The sequence below is a fragment of the Podarcis vaucheri genome (genome assembly GCF_965113315.1).
Source record: "Podarcis vaucheri genome assembly, chromosome: 5".
NCBI classification, from domain to species: Eukaryota; Metazoa; Chordata; class Lepidosauria; order Squamata; family Lacertidae; genus Podarcis; species Podarcis vaucheri.
The window spans coordinates 64163886-64187112 of NC_138763.1; the positions used below are offsets into that span (position 1 = coordinate 64163886).

Below are 23227 nucleotides of genomic sequence, written 5' to 3' on the forward strand. Positions count from 1 at the left end.
GAAATTAGCATTTTGAACAGAACTTGAATGTTCTTGTGATTCCCAAGAAACAGAAAGAGACAGTTAAGCAGAAAGATTATATTATTATTATTTAGGTAATACAGCTTGCATATCAGACATTTTGTGTGAATGTCTGGAGGCAGTTGGGAGGTGGGTGATGGCTAGCAGATTGAGATTGAATCCCAACAAGACTAAAGTACTGTTTCTGGGGGAAGGGGCAGGCAGGTGTGGGGGACTCCCTGGTCCTGAACTGTGCCCTTGAAGGACTAGGTTCGCAGCCTGTGAGTCATTTTGGACTCACAGCTGTCTATGGAGGCACAGGTCATGTCTGTGTCAAGGACAACTGTCTACCAGCTCCATTTGGTATGCCCGCTGAGACCATATCTGCCTGCACACTGTCTCACCAGAGTGATACATGTGATTGTTATCTCCCACTTGAACTACAGCAATGCGCTCCATATGCGGCTTCATTTGAAGGTGACTTGGAAACCACAACTAATCCAGAATGTGGCTGCCAGACTAGTGGCAGGGAGCACCCATTGGAACCATATAACACTGCTTTCAAATGATCTACATTGGCTCCCAGTACATTTCCGAGCACAATTCAAACTGTTGGTGCTGACCTTTAAAGCCAAAAAACGGCTTTGGCCCTGCATTCCTGAAGGAGCGGCTCCATCTCCATCATTTAGCCTGGAGATTTAGCTCCTAGGGCCTTCTGGCAGTTCCCTCACTGAGAAAAGTGAGGTTACAGAGAACCAGGTAGAGGGCCTTCTCAGTGGTGGCACCCGCCCTGTGGAATGCCCTCCCATCAGATGTCAAGGACGTAAACAACTATGTGACTTTTAGAAGACATCTGAAGGCAGCCCTGCATAGGGAAGTTTTTAATGTTTTATTGTGTTTTCATTTGTTGGAAGCCACCCAGATTGGCTAGGGGAACCCAGTCAGATGGGCAGTATATAAACAATAAATTATTACAGTGGTACCTCGGGTTAAGTACTTAATTCGTTCCGGAGGTCCGTTCTTAACCTGAAACTGTTCTTAACCTGAAGCACCACTTTAGCTAATGGGGCCTCCTACTGCCGCTGCGTCGCCAGCGTGCGATTTCTGTTCTCATCCTGAGGTAAAGTTATTAACCCAAGGTACTATTTCTGGGTTAGCGTAGTCTGTAACCTGAAGTGTATGTAACCTGAAGCGTATGTAACCTGAGGTACCACTGTATTACTACTACTACTACCACCACCACTACTACTACTGCTGCTATTGCTATTATTCTGCTATGGGTTCCATCAGTCACTCTAACTGACTCCACTCCACTGCACAAAGTAATATGCCTCTGAATACCAGTTGCTGGAAACTGCAAGTGAGGAGAGCACTGTTGTCCTCAGGTCCTTCCTCCTGGCATCCCACAGGCATATATGAGAGCAGAAGGTTGGACTAGATGGGCCTTTGGCCTGATCCATCAGGACTCTTCTCTTGCCCTTAATATTTTCACAGTGCAATGCCCCCACCACAAGCCTGGATCCCTACCTTGCCTCGGGAGGGACCTTTGCGCCATACCGGAGTAAAAGGGGGGAAGGATGAAGGGAAAGGGAATGATGAGCACAACCATAAACTGTGCCACAGAACACCAAATCTGTTTCTCAAACATTGCTGCAGTGGCTTTTCTTTGCAAATCCTGTGTCTGCTTCCCATCTCTGGTGATCCTTCGGTTCCTATGCTAACCTTATTCGCTTCCCTCTGCATCACAGCAAACGTCCTTGATCTGTTTAAAATCCTGATTTGCTGCCCAGAGCTTAAGAGCTATGGAAGGTCCCCTAAAACACAACTGCACATGATCTTACATATATGGCTGTCGTAGTCCAGTCATCTATGTAGGTCACATGCAGTTTGGAGGAGGGGAACCTACTACAAAAAATCATTTTTCGTGAATAAATGTGCTAAATGCATTTTTATGCAGCTTTTTTTTAAAAAAGAAAAAGCAGAAGGATGCAGAAGGATGGACTTTATGAATAAATGCATGCAAAACCTGACAGACAGGAAATCTCACTCTGCTGATTATGGTTTGTACCATGTTTGCCAACTATCTTGAGCAGCTTCAACTTAAGCATGTTGGCTATGTCCAGAATGCACAAGGAAAGAAATCTCATTGAACTCACATAGAAGCTCTGATATTTAAATGCTAACTTTGCTCTGTCTTTCACCTGTGATTTCCCCCCTATAATATAGTTTTCCTTATACGTTTGTCCAATTTGTAAATATTAAGAGCAATGGAACTGCACAGTAAATATTTCAAGCAGTTTTGACTTACTCCAAAAGGACCTTATTTTTTCAGGAACTAATTTATTATTGGATTAATTTCTCCCATATTATAGCTTAACAGATGTGTAGCATCTGCAACTTTTTATGCAACCTAATTCAAGTGAGCATATATAAATTTCCCACAAGCTGGCTTCTCAGTGCTGGCCAAGATTTGTATAAATGAGCCTTTAATCCTTATGAAGGCAACTCGCAGCTTATGGGGGGGTTAGAGAGAAGCCCCCAAAGTCCGTATTATGCTCAGCACAGAGGAAAATGTGTCCCTCTGTCTCCAGCATCCAGCTTGCTTCCAACTCACTCATACACAACTCTGGCTGTTGTTCTCCTATGTAGCACCTAGCTGAGGAGAGTGGAGGAAAAACCATCCATTAGCCTGGAGTGCGCCATCATTTAGTTGTGACTCTTGTAACCTAGTTCATATTTTGGCGTGCTGGTGAGAACACTTAAGTAGCCAACCAAACCAGTACTTTAACAAAGGAACTGGCTTGGCAGGTTCAGCAGCCTCTGCTACTGGACTCTATCCTTTGCTGTGTACAGGATCAAAGGCCTGGAAGGGATCCACAGAGACCATCAAGACTGATCCCCCCAACTCATAGCAATGCACATTCCCCCCCCCACATTTTATGGTGTCTCCCTCACAATAAGCTATGGGAAGCCTGTGTGTATGTAGCAATGAAGGCATAGCAAAATAGTTCCTCATCCAAGGATCTTGTTTGTGTCTCGCAATATGATCTACTATTGCTCCTAGCAATGAGCTGCTATTGATAAAAAGGTAGAGCCTAGCTGAAGATACATTGTGAATTGTTGCACAGATATTTTAGTATTTTATTTAGTTGACATGTTGCGTGTTAAATCTTCCGGTTGCTTGCTGTATATCACCTTTACTGGGGTTTGCTTTAATCTCATCAGCCTACAAACTCGGCAGCAGCCTCTTTTTTCAACTGGCACTTGACCTTTGCTTAGTCCTCCATCACATAGTCTTCTCTCTCCCATCAATCTGTAACTTACCATGTTTATAAATCTATCCCATAAATCAGCAAGTGTATGCCAAGTCACCTTGCACATACTAAACGAAAAGTGAAGCAGCCAAAAATAAATTCACCTGAGAAATAGCGTGCAAAGCTCTGGCTCAGCTGTCTTTCCGGCAGGCTGTAAAATCTAGGCTTGAAAAAGAACTGAGCAAAAGAACCAGAGAAGTGTCCCAAATAATAAATCTAGCATTGTATTCAGGTTGCTCCTTTTCTCCTTCTGAGTATCTGGATTTAAGATACTTACCGGGAGTTTGGTTGCAATCCCGAGATTACTATAAATGAATAGTGAGGTCAGAGGCAATGATAACTGTTCTTAGCAGCTAAAAGTCTTCATCTGTCCATGCATGGATGAGCTTGCAGTTAGATAAAAGGTGATGTATCAGAATCGTGGCGTCAAAGGAAACAAATTGCAAAGCAGCATGGATCATGTTGTTCTTGGAAAGTTTTGGGAATGAACCAGAATAATAAAGCCATTTTCTTTCTTTCGACTAAACATGCAGACAGGAATTCAGAACAGAAAGGGCAAGGCATATAGAGGCAAGACACATACTAATCTGTTGCCAGAATAGGAACAATGCAAATGCAGCTTTTGTGCTGGAACAGAAGACTAACCTTGAAGATGTGGGTCAGTATAAGGCTACTTTGAACCTACATGAACAAACAACTAGGAAGGGACATGAAGGGGTCATATCTCTCTCTCTCTCTCTTCTCTCTCTCTCTCTCTCTCTCTCTCTCACCCCCCCCCCACAACACTTATTTATTTATTAACTTACTACTTTGGCATTCTACTTCTTTGTTCAGAAATTTGTTTTTAATAACCCTAACTGAATTGATATTTTCCTTCCCTGGCATCTCCCTGTGACATCATCACCAGCTGGCATTGTTTACTTCAACCAGATTCCTGCTGGACTTCCTGAGGTGCAAAGTTTTTCAAACCCTGTGTTGTGACACTGTAGTGTGACGGCTGCAGTGTGTCGGTGTGTCATGCGGACGCTCCTTGCATTCCTGCCAGGGGTGGAAAGGGGTTAGTTTAACCTCCAGTTTGCTAGTAAAACTGAATTACCGTGTCACAAAATGATGCATGTCTAAAAAGTGTGTCACCAACATTATAAGTTTGGAAAGCTCTGTCCTAAGTTTTTGGTCTACTCTCACCTCTGACAAATCAAGACAGCTAGGATAGCAGTTCTCTAGCATTTGTGTGTGTGTTTTTAACTTAGGTGCCACTTAATATAACAAATTTGTACTAATTGCACTAATTGCACTAATAAAATCGCAAGCCAAAAAGTAAGCACATATTATCAAAATGCAGTAAAAAAACAAACAATAAAATGTTAAACAAACATTAAAAGCAGAAATACTGAGCAGTGTGCTCTGAAAATTAAGTCTGGAAAAACCTGGAAGTTGCAGTTCCTTAAGGTTGCCAAAGGTGCTGCCTCATCACAATAGATGTGATATAGAAACAGGTTAGAACTTGCCTTTGCTGGGAAAGGTACTGGGGAATTATATATTTTTCATAGTTGCAGTTCAATCACCATTGTATCGCTTTATGTTGGAATGGCAGCGCCTTTGAATTCTTTGCTGAGTGCCACAGTGCTGCATTGAAATTTCAATAAAAAGGTAATAGAAGAAGATTAATGTAAACTCAGAACATTTGAGTTATAAAATCTTGTAGCTGCAACAAACCAAGTAGGTCACCAAATCTAACTCTTTGCTGTAAGGCAGGATATTGCACCCTTGAAGCCTTCTTTAATAGGTGAGTCTCTACAAGTCCTCCAAGACTTCACAGTTTTTCTGGGCAGGACTAATCTTATGTGCAATTCCACACACTGTTGTTTTTCTTGTCCCATTTAAGTTTTCTATTTGATAGGCAAAGCTTTTAAAAATCAAAAATTCCTGGGCAGGTGGAACATTTATGAATGATGCATATAGTTAGGAATTTGTGCCCTGCGCCCCACTAGCAACAAGGTAAAAACTACATATATTTTATATATATATCACATGTTACCCTTGGAACATAAATGTAAAGGTAAAGGGACCCCTGACCATTAGGTCCGTTGTGACCGACTCTGGGGTTGCAGTGCTCATCTCGCTTTATTGGCCGAGGGAGCCAGTGTACAGGGAGCTGGCCGAGGGAGCTGGTCATGTGGCCAGCATGACTAAGCCGCTTCTGGCAAACCAGAGCAGCGCATGGAAACACCATTTACCTTCCCGCCAGAGCGGTACCTATTTATCTACTTACACTTTGAGGTGCTTTCGAACTGCTAGGTTGGCAGGAGCAGGGACCGAGCAACGGGAGCTCACCCCGTCACAGGGATTCATAGAATCATAGAGTTGGAAGAGACCACAAGGGCCATCGAGTCCAACCCCCTGCCAAGCAGGAAACACCATCAGAGCACTCCTGACATATGGTTGTCAAGCCTCTGCTTCGAACCGCCGACCTTCTGATCAGCAAGTCCTAGGCTCTGTGGTTTAACCCACAGCGCCACCTGCGTCCCTTGGAACATAGTGGGCTTTAAAAAACAAAAAGCAGTGTAAACTGCATTATCATTCAGTCAGACAAAGCCAGTCATCATATACCCTTTACCCACCATAATGTTCAGTGTGCATCGTATGTGGTCAGAATATACCCACTGGCTCTTGCTGATTGGGCCAAAGTAATTGAAAACCTGCTGAAACAGCTGCAAATCTGATGGAACACAAGAGCAGCAGTAGTTCTGAACCCAGAGGGAAAGTTTCCAAATAAGCATTTCTGTTCAGGCTCCATTTGTTTGGCTGGGGGAAATTTCGCCTATATGACATTCTCTGGCAAACCTTCTAAAACATTCATAGAAGTGGATAGTGTATTAAGGTTGTCAGGATTAATTCTTGTTGTTTCCCTCGGAGCACCGTCAACAGAAAGAAAGAACCTTTGGGTAAGGCAAGGAGGCCAGCCATCATATCAGTGCCTCCAATCTTCTGTAGATATAATGAGTTACAAGAGATTTTCCATGGGTAGAATTTGGGGCAGTAGATAGAAAGGCTTGTCGCTGTTGTTGTTCTGTAGCATAAGCATATTTCCTTGGAAACCTATTGAATGGAAATATCTAACATTCTGGGCTGTTGTAAAGCTGGATGGTATTATCTTTTCTTTTCATCATTTTATATGTTCAGGGTGAGGAAGAATAAATATGTGTCAAGCCTATTCATCAGTTCAGAATTAGTTCAGGTGTACTCATGATATATATTTATGTAGGACTAGGATAAGGATTGTGTAATTCACAAGGGGCTTTGTGATTCAATAAGCTGATTTGTAAAAAGGCTTGATTTTCCAAGACAAGAAGCACTGAGTGAGTTGCTACGGTCTGCCACACACCTTTCCCCCCCTTTGCACTCACTGCTGCTCTTTTCCATATATTCTCAGTAAGGCCTAGGCTGGTATCCAGTTATGGCATCCCTCTTTCACTTTGGACTTCAGCTTGTTCCAATAGGACTTACCTTTTTTCTTCCACCCCCCTGCACGCCTCCAAAATCAGTACCAGAACATTGTGGCAGCAGGGTTAGTTGTGGTGAGGACAAGGACTGCAGTGGCGAGGGTCAGAACATAGTGTTGATAATGCCAAGGTTGCAGGTTTGATCCCCATATGGGGAAGGGAGCTTTGGAAGTTTTGTGACTGTGAGCACCTCTAAGATTTGCAGAAGAGAAAGAATTCTGCCAAGCACATCTTCTCCCATGGCCACTCTAATGGTGAAGCAGAGACTGAAAAGTAGTGTTGAAGTCTGATTTCAACATATCTATTTAATCTAAACATCCACTTCGTTGCCTGTAGGCTTCCAGTTTCTGGCAATATGCTTCATCATCCTTCAGATAGTTGCTTGTGACTATAACAATGCCATAATGTCTGCAATTTTATTTTATTTTTTCATATTTGAAAGAACCCGTGTTCATATTTGAATGTGACATTTCAGCTGGATTTCCTCTAGCTTCCATCTGCTACAGGGCAAACAAAACCCTTGTGAGCTCTCAGAGTGCTACAGGGGACATTGTGTTAAATGTCTTGCTGTCTCCATTTAAAACAATGAAGCAGCACCTGAGGCTTGGAAGAAGCACATGGTTTCGGTTTGAGAATCTAAGGATTATCACCGAGTCCAAGCAACCCAGAGGCAATCCATCTAAAATGTCACATGTGAATAAAAGTGTTTGGTTTTGTAGAATGATCATTGATGTCATTTTGTTTTTCATTTCTTTGGTAGTTTTAGAAATGTATTGGCCTGTAGAATTCAGTACCACACTGGGATATGTATCGAAAGGGAGCAATCCCGAGGCTAACTTACTTTTCTTAAATGCATAATAAAGACAAGCTTGTAGACTTCAGGAGGAGGCTTTTTAAATAACTTAATGACAGCAATGATAATGCCTAAAGAGGGTAGTGGGGAAGAAACTGGGAGAAGGTGGGTGGTTGGAAAAATAAGGAACTGTACTGTTTAGGATGACAAGGGGAAAACCTGAATAAACTATGAAAAATGTTGTGAAAGGTGTTGGTGGTGGGTTCAGCAGAGCTGTGGTTATGACAGTCTGGATCAGGGATTTAGGGACTGCAAGGCCAGCCCTTTTCATGAGTTAGATTGAGACTCTTGCCTCAGGCGGCAAGTGAGCTGGAATGGCCAAGAAGCACCCCTAACCCCCTATGCTATTTCTCATCACCAACACACTTAGGGAAGGCAGTTATCCAGCAACTGCCACCCTGTTTAATCCTGCTTGCCACATTGCTGTGGCTTCTTAATTTCAGTTGAGTCTCTGCCACAGCTGCCTCTGCTCACTGTTGACTACTTGCAGCCAGGAGTGTGTTACCTCAATAAAGCTGTGATCACGTGAGGAAAAGGAGCAGAGTTGGTTACGACTGTGCAAATTACCGAGGAGCAGTTGGCAGACCTGTGCACCACTTTCCCCCCACAAGGAGAATTAAATGCTGTGACATTATTTGAGGACATCCCAGGGTTCTTCTTTGTTCTGCTTTCTGGCGAGGATGTTGCTTCTGTCTTTGAGGAGAGGCGCTGTGGGAAGGGTTGAGAAGGTCCTGCTCTAGCATTTACATTTGGCAAACTGATCTGATGTTGAGTGTGCGTATTACCACCAGAGTAGACTCTACTCTGCAACACACACTGTGAGGAACTGCCTTTGGAGAGAGTCCGGAAGCTTCCACTGGTGCAGAATACAGTACCTAGTTGCTTGCAGTGACCAAGCAACTGAAGTATATGACTTCAGTTCTGACACAATGGTTTCCATTGCACTTCCAGACTCAACTGAGAGTGCTGGTAAGTACCTTTAAATCCGAGACCAGCTTGGAACTAGCTTGTTTAAAAACTCAGCTGCATCCATTTGAACCTTCTCAACCTTTAAGATTGCCTATAGAAGCTCCACTTGCAGGCTGGTTGGCTGTTACAAGAAATGACTTTTCAGTGATGGCCCCATCATTATCAAACTCCCTTCTGTGGATCTCCCTTGCAGATTGTTGCTGAATGAACTGTGAAGACCTGGCTCTCTTTTTTACTTATTGAGACTGGTCCACTAAGCATACTTTAATCCCTATTGCTGTTTTAATTTTGCTTTTCTGTTTTTCTGTTGATGAAATAAACCGCGTTGTTACTCTTATTGTAAAATGTGTATATTATTGTTTTACTTTGTGTTATGATGTGAAATGCCTTGAGAAAGCTGTATAGCCCTGAAAGTCAGTTTACAGATAAACAAGTAAATATCAGGCTGAAGCAACTGTGCGTAAATAGCCAAAACTGACACAGAGTCACATATTCAACTTTTTGAGATGTTTGGTTTTATTTAACAGCCTGGAATGCAATGAGAACAACTTGAATCACATCCTATTTATCAACATGAATGGCAGAAGAAAAGTGGTCTGTGATTTGGAATTCCCCTGTCTCATAATGATTAAAGAAGGATGGTATTCAGTGACATGAAGGGACAGTGACATTTTTATTATTATTTTTGCACTGACACAGGGACAAACAGTGGAATGGTCTGCTGTCTGATGTTGCAGAGACCTCTCTAGGGTTGGATGGAAAGATTCTACCTACACTAGTTTTATACTTACACAAGGCATCAACGTTTTTGGAAAGCCTAATTGTTTGCAATTGAATGCAGTGGTTCATGGTGGTATGCAAACAGATTTTCTCTAGTGCAAGCATCTGTCAAATCCATCCGGTGAACTGGCTATTCTTATAGGTCTTATTGGAGATCTTGAATCATTTTAGCCAATCACTACTTATTTAGGGTGCAATCTGCCAAGGAACAAATGGGAGCTGTGCAGTAGCTCTGGTATTCTGTTGCAGAGTTTCTGTCCAAAATGAGATTGCATTTTCAGTGAAATTGCACCTTAAATACATTCCTGAATGTAGGTTTTTGTCTGTCCTTACACTCCCTTATAGATTATGAAATCTTTTATGAAGAACAACTGGTTTTGCTTCTCTCAAAGAGCAATGGGCAGTCAATTCTGCATACAAATCATTTTTGGTTTTTCATACTGTATCCTAGTACCTTCTTTCATCCAGTTAACAACCCATAACCTCACCTGCTTCAGAGTTTTCTACTCCTTCATGCTTCCCTCATATTTAAATATCTTATTTTCATTTTCTCCACAGGCATCACACAGAATTTTTCAGTCTAGGACTGCAATCCTTTGTAACAATGGATACATAGGATTGGGATGTATATCTGCCCCCCCTTCACACAAATTTTCTTCTGAAACTGAAGTTCATCCTAGTCCAATTTCACATTTGCTGATGTTAATCTGTTAATTTAAGTAAATTGTGCACAACAGGAATGATGTGGGGTTTAGATTATTTGCTTTAGAACTTGCCTTTATCTTATCTCTTGTCTTTTTCCTACAAGAAAGCTATTTCCTTCACAATCTTTTGTTTCTTCCTTTACTGCTTTTGAGTATTTTATTTTTCTTTCATTTGGGATTTCTCTTTTCCGTATATCTCAAAGTTGTTGTTGTTTTTCTTTCTCAATCCCTTAAGAGCTGTGGTAGTACAGTGAGGAATCATTCGTACAGCCTGTCATCTCCAGACAGTATTTTAATTTTCTTTTGGCAATGAGACAGGGCGGGCAGCGTGCTGGGCTGGATATCAATGCAGTGTAGCTCAGATACATTGAATGCATTCAACTTCACTCTGTACTATCTCTAGGATGTGTTTTCTCATGTGTAGCAAAGGGGCAGAAGAGCCACAGGGCTGGAGATTGCTATAATGAATGGCACATTTCGCTGTCCCATGCTTTCTAACACACCTGAGCAATATCAATATTTGGCACATATGAAGCTCAGAATGAGGTACAGTGGTACCTCTGGTTACGTACTTAATTCATTCCGGAGGTCCGTTCTTAACCTGAAACTGCTCTGAACCTGAAGCACCACTTTAGCTAATGGGGCCTCCTGTTGCTGCCGCACCGCTGGAGGACAATTTCTGTTCTCATCCTGAAGCAAAGTTCTTAACCCGAGGTACTATTTCTGGGTTAGCGGAGTCTGTAACCTGAAACGAAGTAACATGAAGCATATGTAACCTGAGGTACCACTGTATTATTTCATTTAGCATGTTCAGAGCTCAAAGTAGGAAAATGTTTTTACATCTGAATGGGCTAGTTGCTTGTTGAATTCCTACCTCACCTCTTCCCACAGATTTGGTAATATGAAGGCATTCCAGCTCATTTTGGACAAATGTCTTAGTGGCTTCTGCACAGACTCAGACCTTGAGTGAAAATGGAGGATTTGTGTGTTCAGACGTTTAAACCTCACCCTTAAATAAATTCAGACAAGACTCAAATTTTGGTTTGGTTTTTGGCAGAATTTAGGCCACAACTTTATTGATTACAGCAAATGAGTGGTTGCATAGCTCCACTCACTTTGATTTGTTCCCTGCACTGTTGCAGGTAGCGCTGACCCAGGGCACCAGCATAGGTCAGCCTAGGGTAAACACCCGGATAGGTGGAAAGCTGGGAACAAGCTATGTCCACCACCCAGATGTCCCCCTGGACTCAGGCACAGGAACAACCCCCTCACAGGGTTGACCAAACCATTGAGTCCCTGGATTCCTTCAACAGAATACCCTTCACATAGAGATGGCGAGAGCATTCCCTCATCCCTATCACCTGAACCAGAGCCTATCCTCAACCTTACAAGTTGTGACGATTTGCTACGTGGAAGGCAAAATCCAAATGGCACCAGCCAATCAGCCAAGTGGGGAAATTCCTGTTGTTCCCCTGTCCCAACAACAGACAACACATGATGGCATAGCAAGGTCAAGCGCACAACCCTAAAAGTAGGAAGAGGTGAGCGGGTGTTCTGATCCACGCCCCGAAAGAGGCAGCTCTGGGTCATGTGCATGGGTATATATAGGTCCCTTGATCCGTTTAGCCTGCGTCCCATTGGCCTGATTAAACCCTGCATCAAGGGACCTATCAATTGGGTGTTGTGGCTATCCAATCATACCCACCCACAAGACAGGGTTTGGTTGCCAGGTCTCACTGCAACATGTGCCCTCTTTCAGGGAGAACCCGATTTGCCCCTAAAGATATACTATGGATTTTCCTTAGGCCTGCAGCAGGGGCATAAAAGGTTAAACTGCTCCTCCATGCCTGCTCTGATCTCATAACCCACCCATCCCCAGATAATGCAATCTTCATTTTAAAAAATGTGCCTTAAATAAAAATATGTATTTAACATGTTGTTTGGAATTAAACATAGCTTAGTATTTAGCTATGCAGGTGATCCTCGGGCATTGTTCATGAACCAGCTCTGCCATTTGAGTGGCTGTTTGGTATTTGGGACTCCCTGTAAGCTACTATATTGTTGCTGGCTTAAGTTGTTGGACCTTGCAGTTCTAGAAGGAAAGAAAATATAAAGTCAATCATACAAACATCAAGTCTTTCAATGTCTACATCTTAGAACTCCTCGTGTTTATTTTGGATTATAGAGACAGTAGCTAATTGGAAGTGCAGTGTGGTATTTGAAAAGGTGTTTGGCCGGGTGGTGTTCTCAGACTTTTGCATATGGAGAGGTGGTGTCCATTGTCATTTCTAATTTCATAACAATCTATTTCTATCCCACTGTCTCTCCTAGGAGCTCAAAATGGCATAGATCATGGGTAGGCAAACTATGGCCCGGGGGCCAAATCCGGCCCAGTCGCCTTCTCAATCTGGCCCATGGACGGTCCGGAATCAGTGTGTTTTTACATGAGTAGAATGTGTCCTTTTATTTGAAATGCATCTCTGGGTTATTTGTGGGACATAGGAATTCTTTCAATTTTTTCCTTCAAAATATAGTCCGGCCCCCCACAAGGTCTGAGGGACAGTGGACCGGCCCCCTGCTGAAAAAGTTTACTGACCCCGGCATAGAACCTCACAACAACCCTTATCTTGTGATCCTTATTCCCCCCCCCCAATATTGTATATTTTTTAAATGGAGGAATCTGGGTCCCTTACTATGGGGGGAAGCATCACCTAGCTATAAAACTGATTTCATTATTGTGAACTGGTTTAAGAACTAGTATAGTTTAAAAGTAGCATAGAAATACTGAAAAATACATTTAAAAAATAAATAAATAGAGAACCATCACTAGGGTCTGGATGTGAGTGAAAGTACTAAAACCCCTTTACAAGCTGAAGCTTATAAAACAGCATTGTGTAACCTGGGTATTTTGGTGTCATGGCATCAAAGACTGTCACAACAGCTTTTTCTGTGGAAAGTGCTTTGGGGAGAATTCTGCTCAGATGTAGAATTCTCATCGGCTGTACTAAGCTGAATTTGGGGGAGATACATTAGGATGGGTCTTTTTTATAAGAGACATTCCCTAGGAAACTGATTTAGCTTAATGATAGAGCGTGGTAATTATTTGCTGCTTAATTGCGACAATTTAACATACATTCCATGCACTTGGATGAATTTGGTTTGAAGAATTAAGCAAGTGGTATTTAACCAGTTAAGTGTGCGATATCATGTCCTTCACTATTTAATTGCATGCAAGTTGCAAAAGAATATTACTAGGAGGTGGAGCAGAGGGGCGGCAATGCAAAATGAGGAGAACAACGTACAGGCAGTAATTCTTGTGCAGTCCATTAATCAGGTTCTTACAATAAGGTTACCAGATTTTTTTCAATGAATCCAGGGACACTTTTCAACTACAATGGATTTTGTATGGGACTGATCTGTAAATCCAGGGACTGTCCCCTGGAAATGGGGACGTCTGGTAACCTTATCTTACAATTCATCCTTGGATTCCATTTATGCTTCCTGCCACAACAGCAGCTTTTCTGAGAATCTGTCATTTACAACACAGGCTCAGTGACAAACATGTCCTTGTAAAATAATAATGGTTTAATGCTATGAGCTAGAGAGCAGTGCCCTGAAAGATGGACACCTATTAATTAGTCCCCTTCCTCTCAAAATTATAACATTGGCATACATTCAGAGACCCTGCCCAGGCTGCTGCTTGGACCTCAGGGGCCTGGCTGATGTCCCACGTGGCTTGAAATCACTGCTCTAATTTCCATCTCACAATGCCATTCCAGGACATGGTGAAAGGAAAAGCCAAATGGTGGCTCCAAGCCAGATGGTATGTCGATAGCAACACTGCTGCCTCTGCCACTGCCGCCACCGCCACCATTGCAACCCACTAAACCCACTGGGACCCATCAGCATAAAGAGTGGGGAGAGGAGTGCCACCAGAGGACACATTGCTGAGACACCTGTCCAAACTGATTCTGATTTAATTTCATTAAGTATGTTATGGAATTACATGTTTGGACATGGTCTCAGAAAGAGCCTTACCTTAATATAAGCAAGTTTCTGCAAAATATTTCCCATACCTTGATGCCCACAAAGGAAAACCCACAATTGATTGATTGATTGATTGATTGATTGATTTGGGTCATTTTTTTCCAGCGCTTCAATAAAAAAGGCTCCCAGAAGCCTAAGAGTCCCTGCCCTCAGGTTTACAATCGAAAATACACAACACAAAAGAGGGGGGGGAAAGAATGGGGAATAGGGAATTGGAAAAGGGCAGCAAATCTCAAAAGTTCTTATCTTGACTAAGTTGGGCTGGAGTCTTATGGAGCCAGTTTCTCCGCAGAACTGATGGAGTGGCTCTGCTTCCTATCTCTCCCATTTGAGGAATGACTCTTTTTAACAACTGGCAGCTGGAGGGTTTCATTGTCGCCATCCTAAGTTCTAGCATGTGTAATGACATAATCAAGCAAGACTGCAACCTAGATCTTGTGCTTTCATTCAGTATTAAACATAATAACAGCTTAACTGGGAAATGGGAGGTGTTCCCTAGCCCTGTTCTGTAAATGTCTGGGGTCTCAAGTCAAGTGCTTGGTGATTTTTCTGCCCCTAGATTAGGCCGCTGGAGGGAATACTTGGCTCCTTCTCCATAGCTCTGCTGAAGGTCATTAGTTCTCAAGGAAAGAATTCCTGACAACTAGAGGTGTTTGGAAAGATGCTGCCGAGTTAATGGCTATAAAAAAGAAGATTTCTTTGGTTTAATAGACCTTTCAGTTGTGTTTCTTTTCTTGAAGCTCTTTCTTCCCTAGAGTTAAATAACTACCTATGTAAATGTTGCAATGCTACCTGAGAAAATGAGATTAACTTCAACGTTTTAGTTTGGGCACAGCTATTCAGAATAAAATGATTTTGTGTTCTGTATAAAAATGGAAAACCGTAGCTATCTTTCATACTTTCTTAATATTATAAAATATTCTTCCATATTTAATATGGTGTTTTTTTTAAATTTACATGTAAGTGATAATTTTGCTTCTTGAACTCCAGTTTTTGAATGACATATCACAAAGATACTCCCAACGTTGTATTATAAAGATGAACACCTTGTTTCCTAAAACACTTTGTATGTTTTAATGTTCTTTTATTTCTAATTTTAATGAGCATTTAAAGTTAATGACCTAAGTTACCTGGGCTTTTCTCACCGTTTCAAGCATGAAAAATCATTTTTATGAAGAATTCTATTCAACTGAAAATTCACCTGTCAAATATTATCTGTTAACAGGTTTTATCTGATTAGTGGAGGAGTTCCTTTTATTATATGTGGAATTACAGCGGCAATCAACATAAATAATTACGGGATAAAAAACTACGCAGAAGCGCAATTGTAAGTATTTCAGTATGCTTTCAGGCTGTCATATCCTATCATCATTCCTGCTAATAGAGAACTTAGACGGTTGAGTGGTTATACGTTTGAAAGTGAAATGGGGCCACCCAAAAATATACTTAGGGGACTGCCTAGATATGCAGAAGTATATTCAATTGTGATGTAAAAGAAAATCTGGGGTGGCTGGCTGAGGGGAAACAGCCTGACAAGTACATGTGGAGTCCCAGAATACTGATTGCTGTTGAGCCTCTATACATGGGGGGGGGGGACTTCTCAAGAAACTATAGAGAGAACATCTAAGCCACTAGATCTTTAGGGGTCAGTCCCTAACTACACATTACATTTTAAAAAAATACTAACCTCAGGGGCAGGCAAGGTGAGGGTATATAGTTGCAAGGAGGTAGGTTTTAATCTTTCCTCAGTGACATTCCTGAGGTAAATTGCCACCTCTCACACTGCCCTTGGCAGTAAGAGAAATGCACTCATTGGCACCTACAAGTAAACATCTCCAGTTCCCTGATGCAGCTGCAAGGCCTGCAGTTAATGTATTGTGGAGTTAGACCAGGCAAAGGCAAACTCGGCCCTCCAGATGTTTTGAGACTACAATTCCCATCAACCCTGACCACTGGTCCTGTTAGCTAGGGATGATGGGAGTTGTAGTCCCAAAACATCTGGAGGGCCGAGTTTGCCTTTGCCTGAGTTAGACCTTCACCTGAGGGGGAAACAAAGGCAATGTTGGGGTGGAAGTGGCCTGTTCCAGCCCTGTACAGTTTATAGAGAATATTCTGGAGGAGAAGGTTAAGGTTAGAGGGAGGAAGCTTTGTGATATAAGGTTAAAACAAACACACACACACACACACACATGTCATTGTTGTTCAAGGATGTTTCAGGAGGAGGGGAAAGGAAGAGAGCAAGTGTAGTGGTTGAAAATTCAGCCTAGGGATTGGAAGAGCCACGTTCAAATCCTTATTAGTCACAAAGCTCCCCTTGGGTCATCTCTCTGTCACAACTTAGCCTAACCTCCCATGTTTGCCACCTTACACTCCTTGGAGATTTATGTAATACTGTAGAACATAAATGAACATTTTACCTTGCCCAGAACAGTCTCCCACTAGTATAGCTATGGGCCTGAAACTGCCCTCTTTCCTCATGGTGTCTGAACAGCATTGTAAGGTTCCTGCTCCAAGCTGGCTGGAGCACTGAGCAGAATCCTTTTTAGAGGAGTCCCCGCTTATACACAATATATTTGTATTTCTAATGAACTGTGATAGATAGCTTAATATTAATTAAGTGCCGCCTGAGCTGACTGGATTAAAGGCTGGTTTGCCACCTCCTTTGATTAAGGTTTTTTCTTTAAAAGAGTGGGGAAATATCGACATGTTACTTTGTCTGCTGCTCTTCAAGTAGCTGAGAGTAGCCTTGTAGCTTTATCAACAACCAAGGGAGGCTGCGAGGGCCACCCTGCGAGATTCACAGCCAAGGAATGATATGAAACTGGATTTCCTTCAGCTCAACTCAGCACTCTAGACAGTGCATCACACCGGCGCTTTTCTGAATCTGGAAATCGCATAGAAAGAGCACAAGCTCCAGGCTGTGTGGCCTGATGTATGCTAAATTGCTTTTTAAACTTTATACCCCTCGTTGTTTTCTTAGCCCCCAAGTATCAATTTTCTTCTTTTATAGAATTGTTTGCACACGGGCTCAACGACCCTTCAAACAGCAGATGGCTTCTCCTGGGCTTCCTGAGAGAAGGAGAGTAAGGAGAATGCCAATTAAAAGTTCATTTGCTAAAAATATACACGATTCAGAGCTCCAAACATGTACAAGGCTCAGTTGCATCGGGGTGCATGTCCCCGATCAGTGGACCACTGGCTTCTCATCAGCATTTTGTTCAGCGCTAACGATGCTGTGAAGGTCATGTATTTCAGTTCGCGCTCAAGCAGCCTTCACGAACCTGGGGCCCTCCAGATGTTTTTGTACAAAACAGCTGGAGGGCACTAGCTTGGCCACGGCTGTGCTAAAGCATTGGTGTAGAGTGCTGTTGTAATGCCTGGCATATAATCATTATACACATTTTTAACATGTAAGGAAATGAAAGCAAACCGCACTCTGACTTTATGAAAATGCTTTTAGTAAATTCCTTTTTTTAGAAACAAGACATTAGATGAGTGAAGAGCTCCGGCAGACTCCTCTAACCAGGGCGTTGGGGAGGGCTGCTACTCTGCAAATTCTATCATATTAAAACTTATTTATTTCAGCACGTGTGATTAGACAATCACTTATAATCAACAGGGTATTAAAAGATCTCATTATTTATGTTCATAAATTTGCGAGAGACTTTCCCTTTGGCACTGTTGCAGAGGCTGTACTACTTTAGTTTAATCACTTTAATCACAGGCAATCAATACCAGATATCACAATGTGAGCAGAAAACCATGAAGCAGGTGGGGTGATAAAATTGCATAGGAGAGAAAGAGAGAGAGTGTGCACTACAGATTAAGCAACAGCACAGTGGGTTGCGTGCCTTATTCATTTTTAATAGCGTTACTACAAAAAACGTAGATGCCCCGACATTAGCGTGCTCTTTATGGAACTGATTTTTGAAGTGTCTCCTCTTGAAAATAGCAGCATCCTACCACTGGGGATTGCTCCAATATTCCTTGGCATAAATTGCATAGATCTTGATTTCTCCCCCCCCCCCGGCTTTTTTTTTTAGGGATGCACACATGGATCCTGTGTTGTTTTTATTGGATGAAACTGTTGATAAGCTAAGCATTTGAAAATACCTGGATAGTTTTGTGTGCCCAAGAGCATAGCATAGATTCAAAGGTGTGTTCTTTCCAAGTCCACCAAAGATATTTGATCAGCCCAACTAGCTGTACTGCATGATGAAAGAAGGTTACACCAGCATCCTCGGTAATGTAGAGGAGAGGCCTTGTGTACCTGAAGGAGCATCTCCACCCTCATCATTCAGCATTGACACTGAGGTCCAGCTCCGAGGGCCTTCTGGCAGTTCCCTCACTTCCAGGGTTCAAATCACCCACTCAGCCATGAACTTCATGGCGAATCACTTCTTCTCAGCCTAACCTACCTCACAGGGTTGTTGTGGGGATGGAATGAGGAAGGGGAAAACCATGTACACTGCCTTGGTCTCCTTGGAGAAAAAGGTGGGCTGTTAAGGCAATAAATAGAGGTGCAATACAATAATGCATCCCATCCATTCTAAGGCTATTGTATTATTTTCATGTTGCAGAAAATAAAACCTGGATTCAACTAGCCTAGTGTACTACTGAAAGCCAGGCAAGGGCTCCTGCTGGCTCCATGGAACTTCCTCCACCCACCCAATCTGCTTTGTTAGGGGGCCGGTCAGGAGAACCCCCAGAACAGATGTGGGGAAGGGAATCAAGCATAAATGCTTGCAATAATGGAACAATCAGAAGAACGCATTCAATACTACTAATGTGATCAAAACTACTAATTTGCTTTCTTTTTGTTTAAATCTATTCTCCCCCCCACCTCCCCCTTTTACAGTTGTTGGATGGCATGGGAGCCAAGTCTCGGTGCGTTTTATGGACCAGTTGCCTTCATTGTCCTGGTGACTTGTGTTTACTTCCTCTGCACGTACGTGCAACTGAGGCGTCACCCGGAGCGCAAATACGAGTTGAAAGAAAGGACGGAAGATCAGCAGAGGCTGGCAAGTCCCGAGGTTGGCCACAGCCACATCACCGATTCTGGATCTGTCTCCCAGGCGACATGCTCAATGATGTCTTCTTCCTTGTTGGAAAATGAGCACTCATTTAAGGCTCAGCTCCGAGCTGCGGCTTTCACTTTGTTCCTGTTTACCGCCACTTGGACCTTTGGTGCACTCGCTGTTTCCCAAGGACATTTCTTGGATATGATATTCAGCTGCCTCTATGGAGCATTTTGCGTTACCTTGGGGCTCTTCATCCTTATCCATCACTGTGCAAAGCGAGATGATGTCTGGCATTGCTGGTGGTCCTGTTGCCCATCTCGGAGAAACACATATTCAGTGCAAGTTAATGTCCGGCCAAAGGTTAACGTCAACGGGGAAAGCCAGGTCCATGTCCCGTGTCTCCAAGAATCGCCTTGCCCTGCTAAATCTGCTGTTTTTAATCACCCAGCTGCTAGCCACTGCAAACTTACAAATCTACAAGCTGTTCAAAACCACGTCAACTGCCTTTCACCCGTCACGCCGTGCTGTGCGAAAATGCACTGTGATCAGCTGCTGGAAGACGACGCTCACATTCATGTACACAGCGAGGGAACTTTCAGGCCCAACATGCACATCCACAGATGCTTGAAAAGCAGAACTAAGCCACGCTACTTCAGCCGGCATCGGTCTGCGGGGGAAAGAGAGTACGCTTACCACATTCCTTCCAGCGTTGATGGCAGCATCCACAGCTCACACACAGACAGTCCGCACAGTGCGCATGACGGCCAGACGGGCCACAGGCGGGCGTGTTGTGCGAAAAGCGACCCATATCCCACCATCAGTCAGCCGGAAAGCAGTGATGCAAGTACTGTGATCTACAGTTGTGCCGCGGTGCCAGAGAGCGAGACAGCGCACCATGCAGCTCATTTCGAGATGCACCCGCGGACCCAGTCTTTACCATTTAGCACAACCAGCCACAATGGGATTCTAAAGGGGAACCTGCACGAAGCCATGATCTACAGTTCAGACAGTACAGGAAATATCAAAACGGGGCCCTGGAAGAATGAAACTACTGTGTAGTTGGGCAGCCCAGCTCTTCTCCTTTTGCAGCTCAGACCATCTTAGGCTGCAATCCTATACACACCTGGGAAACGAGCGCCGTTGGACTCAATGAGGCTCACTTCTGAGTAGACATGCATAGGATTGCACCGTTAACCTTTGTTTTCCTTCTAACCTGAGTAAGATTCTACATGTTTGCATAGTGCATCAGTAAATTGTACAGGTTTCTCAACCTATTGTTTTCTTAATAAGAAGAGGCTTTTAAAAAGTAGCAGTGGTTTTGAAATTATTTTTAAAAGAATTATGGGACATAGTTGTGGGGGCTGGGGGGTGTTGGAAAATAAACCTAGGGAGTAGAATACAAGGCAATATCCTTTGTTACCACTCACAGCAATGTTTTCCTTTCCTTTTATTTTATTATATATTTTTAACAATTCTGCATTAGCATCAGCCACTTTGAAATGCATATCAGCCTTTCCTTCGTCATTCTTATGGGTGGGGGATAATTTTGGAAGTTACGATAGTGAAAGAGGAGGAGGAATTTCTAACCAGGTTTAACACAGCTCCTTAGACCTATGAAGACCACCTGTAGCATACGGCCTGTAAAATCATGTAGTGTACAGTCGCTGTTACGTCTCTCTTCTGCTGGAGAGGAATACTAGGTAATGTCCCTTGTTGACATCTATGGTGCTGTGTTGGTTGTTACTTCTTTTTGTTCCTTTTATTTTTATTTTGCATGACACACAGGTCGGGATAATACCATTTGCTGTTTTCTAGTGTTACCATGTGTGAAATGCAGGGGCAGGGGAACCAAAAACCTTATTGTAAAAGGCCGTGGCTATTCATGTTGGTATTGCTCTAGAGCATTTTGAATCTATGAAAAACGGGAGGGGAGAGAAACCCACCACTGCACTAGTTTTAAGTGGCACAATCCTTTGTATAAGGTTATATGATAGCTTTGATAAGGGTCCACTCTAATGTCTCTACAGAGCATGCACTATTCATTGTATGTGGCACTGTGCAGTGTAATAGCAACTGTCTCCATGAGTTTCACTTCTTTGTAATTATGCCTTCTGGAACCAACCTGCAAGCTGTTCTACAACTGTCTTTTTTATAAACAGCACCACCAAGTACAGTTTATCATTAACTCTTTGAGGACTACAGTCATGCACTTAACGAATTACTTAGGGCACCATCCAGCCCAAGTTCAGCATTTTGGAGGACCATTGCTTTTAATGGAAAAGGGGAAATCACTCAATGTGCTTATTAAATCTACCCCACTGAAACCAATGGGACATCAAAGTACTGAGTTGTTACTGGATCCTTCCCTTCATCTGACTTGGAGCTGTGTACAAGGAAAGACTTGTACATGCAATACTAATAACAATGTAGTCCAGAGTACTCAAATAAAGGGGAATCTATCCATTTTTAAGACTGCAATTCTTTTCTTTCTTTCTTTCTTTCTTTCCTTTCTTTTTAAAAATCCCCTTTCTAGGGAGTGAGCCTCACTGAATGCAGTGGGCCTTACTTCCAAGTAAGCGTGCATAGGATTGCACTATAAAGAAATATAATTTTAAATATATTTATTTATCAATTCCACATTTTGGGTGAAATCCTTTCCATCCTATGCCCTTCCGTCCTCTGCCAAAGCAAATTCAGGGTTGTCTGTGTACTTCCATGCAGATTTGACCTTCAATTGCATGACTTTTCATTGAATTATTCTGCTCAGCTGCAGGACATTTTAGGGTCAGTAGCATTCTCTATTCAGGAAGCTTTAGGCAAAGGATTGGTTTTTTAAAAAAAAAACACAAAAAAACAAAATAGATATCCATGAACATCTGGACACAAGGCTCCAACTGATAACGAAAAATAGAATTATAATTACCCAGTTTTTTATTTAAAAAAATCAAAAACTTTCAATACAGTCTGGTTATAAATTGATGACCTAAAATGAATGGCACTATACAGCCACAGAGGGCAGGGCAGAAGGAGCCTTCAGCAAAAGAGAGAGAGAGAGAGAGAAAGAGAGAGAGAGTCATATTTCCACAAATAAAAAACAAATGCAACAAGCACAATGTTATATGGCCGCCAAAAGAAAATTTATAGACATATCACACACGTTCCAAGTATCCATTACATTAATTTAGGCAGTTCCCTGGGGATGTGCATTACTTTATAGGGGATTATTTTGTCAAGATCTTTGCAGAGTTCAACTCATTATGTGTTCTTATCAGCATGTTATGAATCCCTCCCATTTGTGATATGTAAAAATATATTTCCTTACAGTGTACATAACAGATGATTATTATAATTGTTGGAATGTTATATAAAAATGTGTGTCAAGATGAATGTGTTCTGCAGTGTTTGCAGGTGGGAATTAGTACTCAAAGGGTTAATGCTCAGTATCTGAGTGCAAGGAATTTCCTTTTTTTCCTTTCTGTATTTTTATAAAGTTAAAATATATATTGTAAATTACAGCAGATAATTATCCATTGTGTGTGTGTTGTTGTCGTTGTCATTGTTGCTGCTGTTGTGTGTATCTTTCGAAGGCAAACAAAGCAGAATGCACTAGGTGGGTGTTGAGTTTTGAACAGTATTCAGCCTTTTTATGATTGCTTCTTTTAGATGATGCAAAAAGGAAAAAAAATACCCTGAGCTTTATAATGTATATGCTGTATATGCTTGAATTGTCTCAGATCTAAAATACAGTATTTTGCAACGTGTGCATAATATAATTTCTTTTTCATCATTTCCTTTTTCCATGTATATGTTACTATCATCCCACAACATCAGTGCAACTATATAAGCGTAGATATTATATTAAATGACACATCTCTGTATCTCAGTGATATTTATAATACTCTGTAATAGCTAAGTCATAGAAGGTCTCTAGAATTATGCAAAATAGTCCACACACACACACACCGAGGTCCAAGTGAAATAGTCACGTTTCAGGAACAAAATCATTAAGGTTCTCCAGCTTGTGTTTCTATTGCCA

At 42.2% G+C, this 23227-nt stretch overlaps 1 protein-coding gene across 2 annotated transcripts in view; it reads left to right on the forward strand.

Moving 5' to 3' along the window:
• The window catches only part of ADGRA1 (adhesion G protein-coupled receptor A1), a 322886-nt gene extending 299934 nt beyond the window's left edge, over positions 1 to 22952 (forward strand). For both annotated transcript variants that reach the window (XM_082225336.1, XM_082225337.1), the window contains 2 exons: positions 15396 to 15497; positions 19029 to 22952. In XM_082225336.1, the coding sequence (XP_082081462.1) occupies positions 15396 to 15497; positions 19029 to 20250 (1324 nt within the window). In that variant the 3' untranslated portion in view covers positions 20251 to 22952. The remainder of the gene's footprint in view (positions 1 to 15395; positions 15498 to 19028) is intronic.
• The last annotated feature ends 275 nt before the right edge of the window (positions 22953 to 23227 follow it).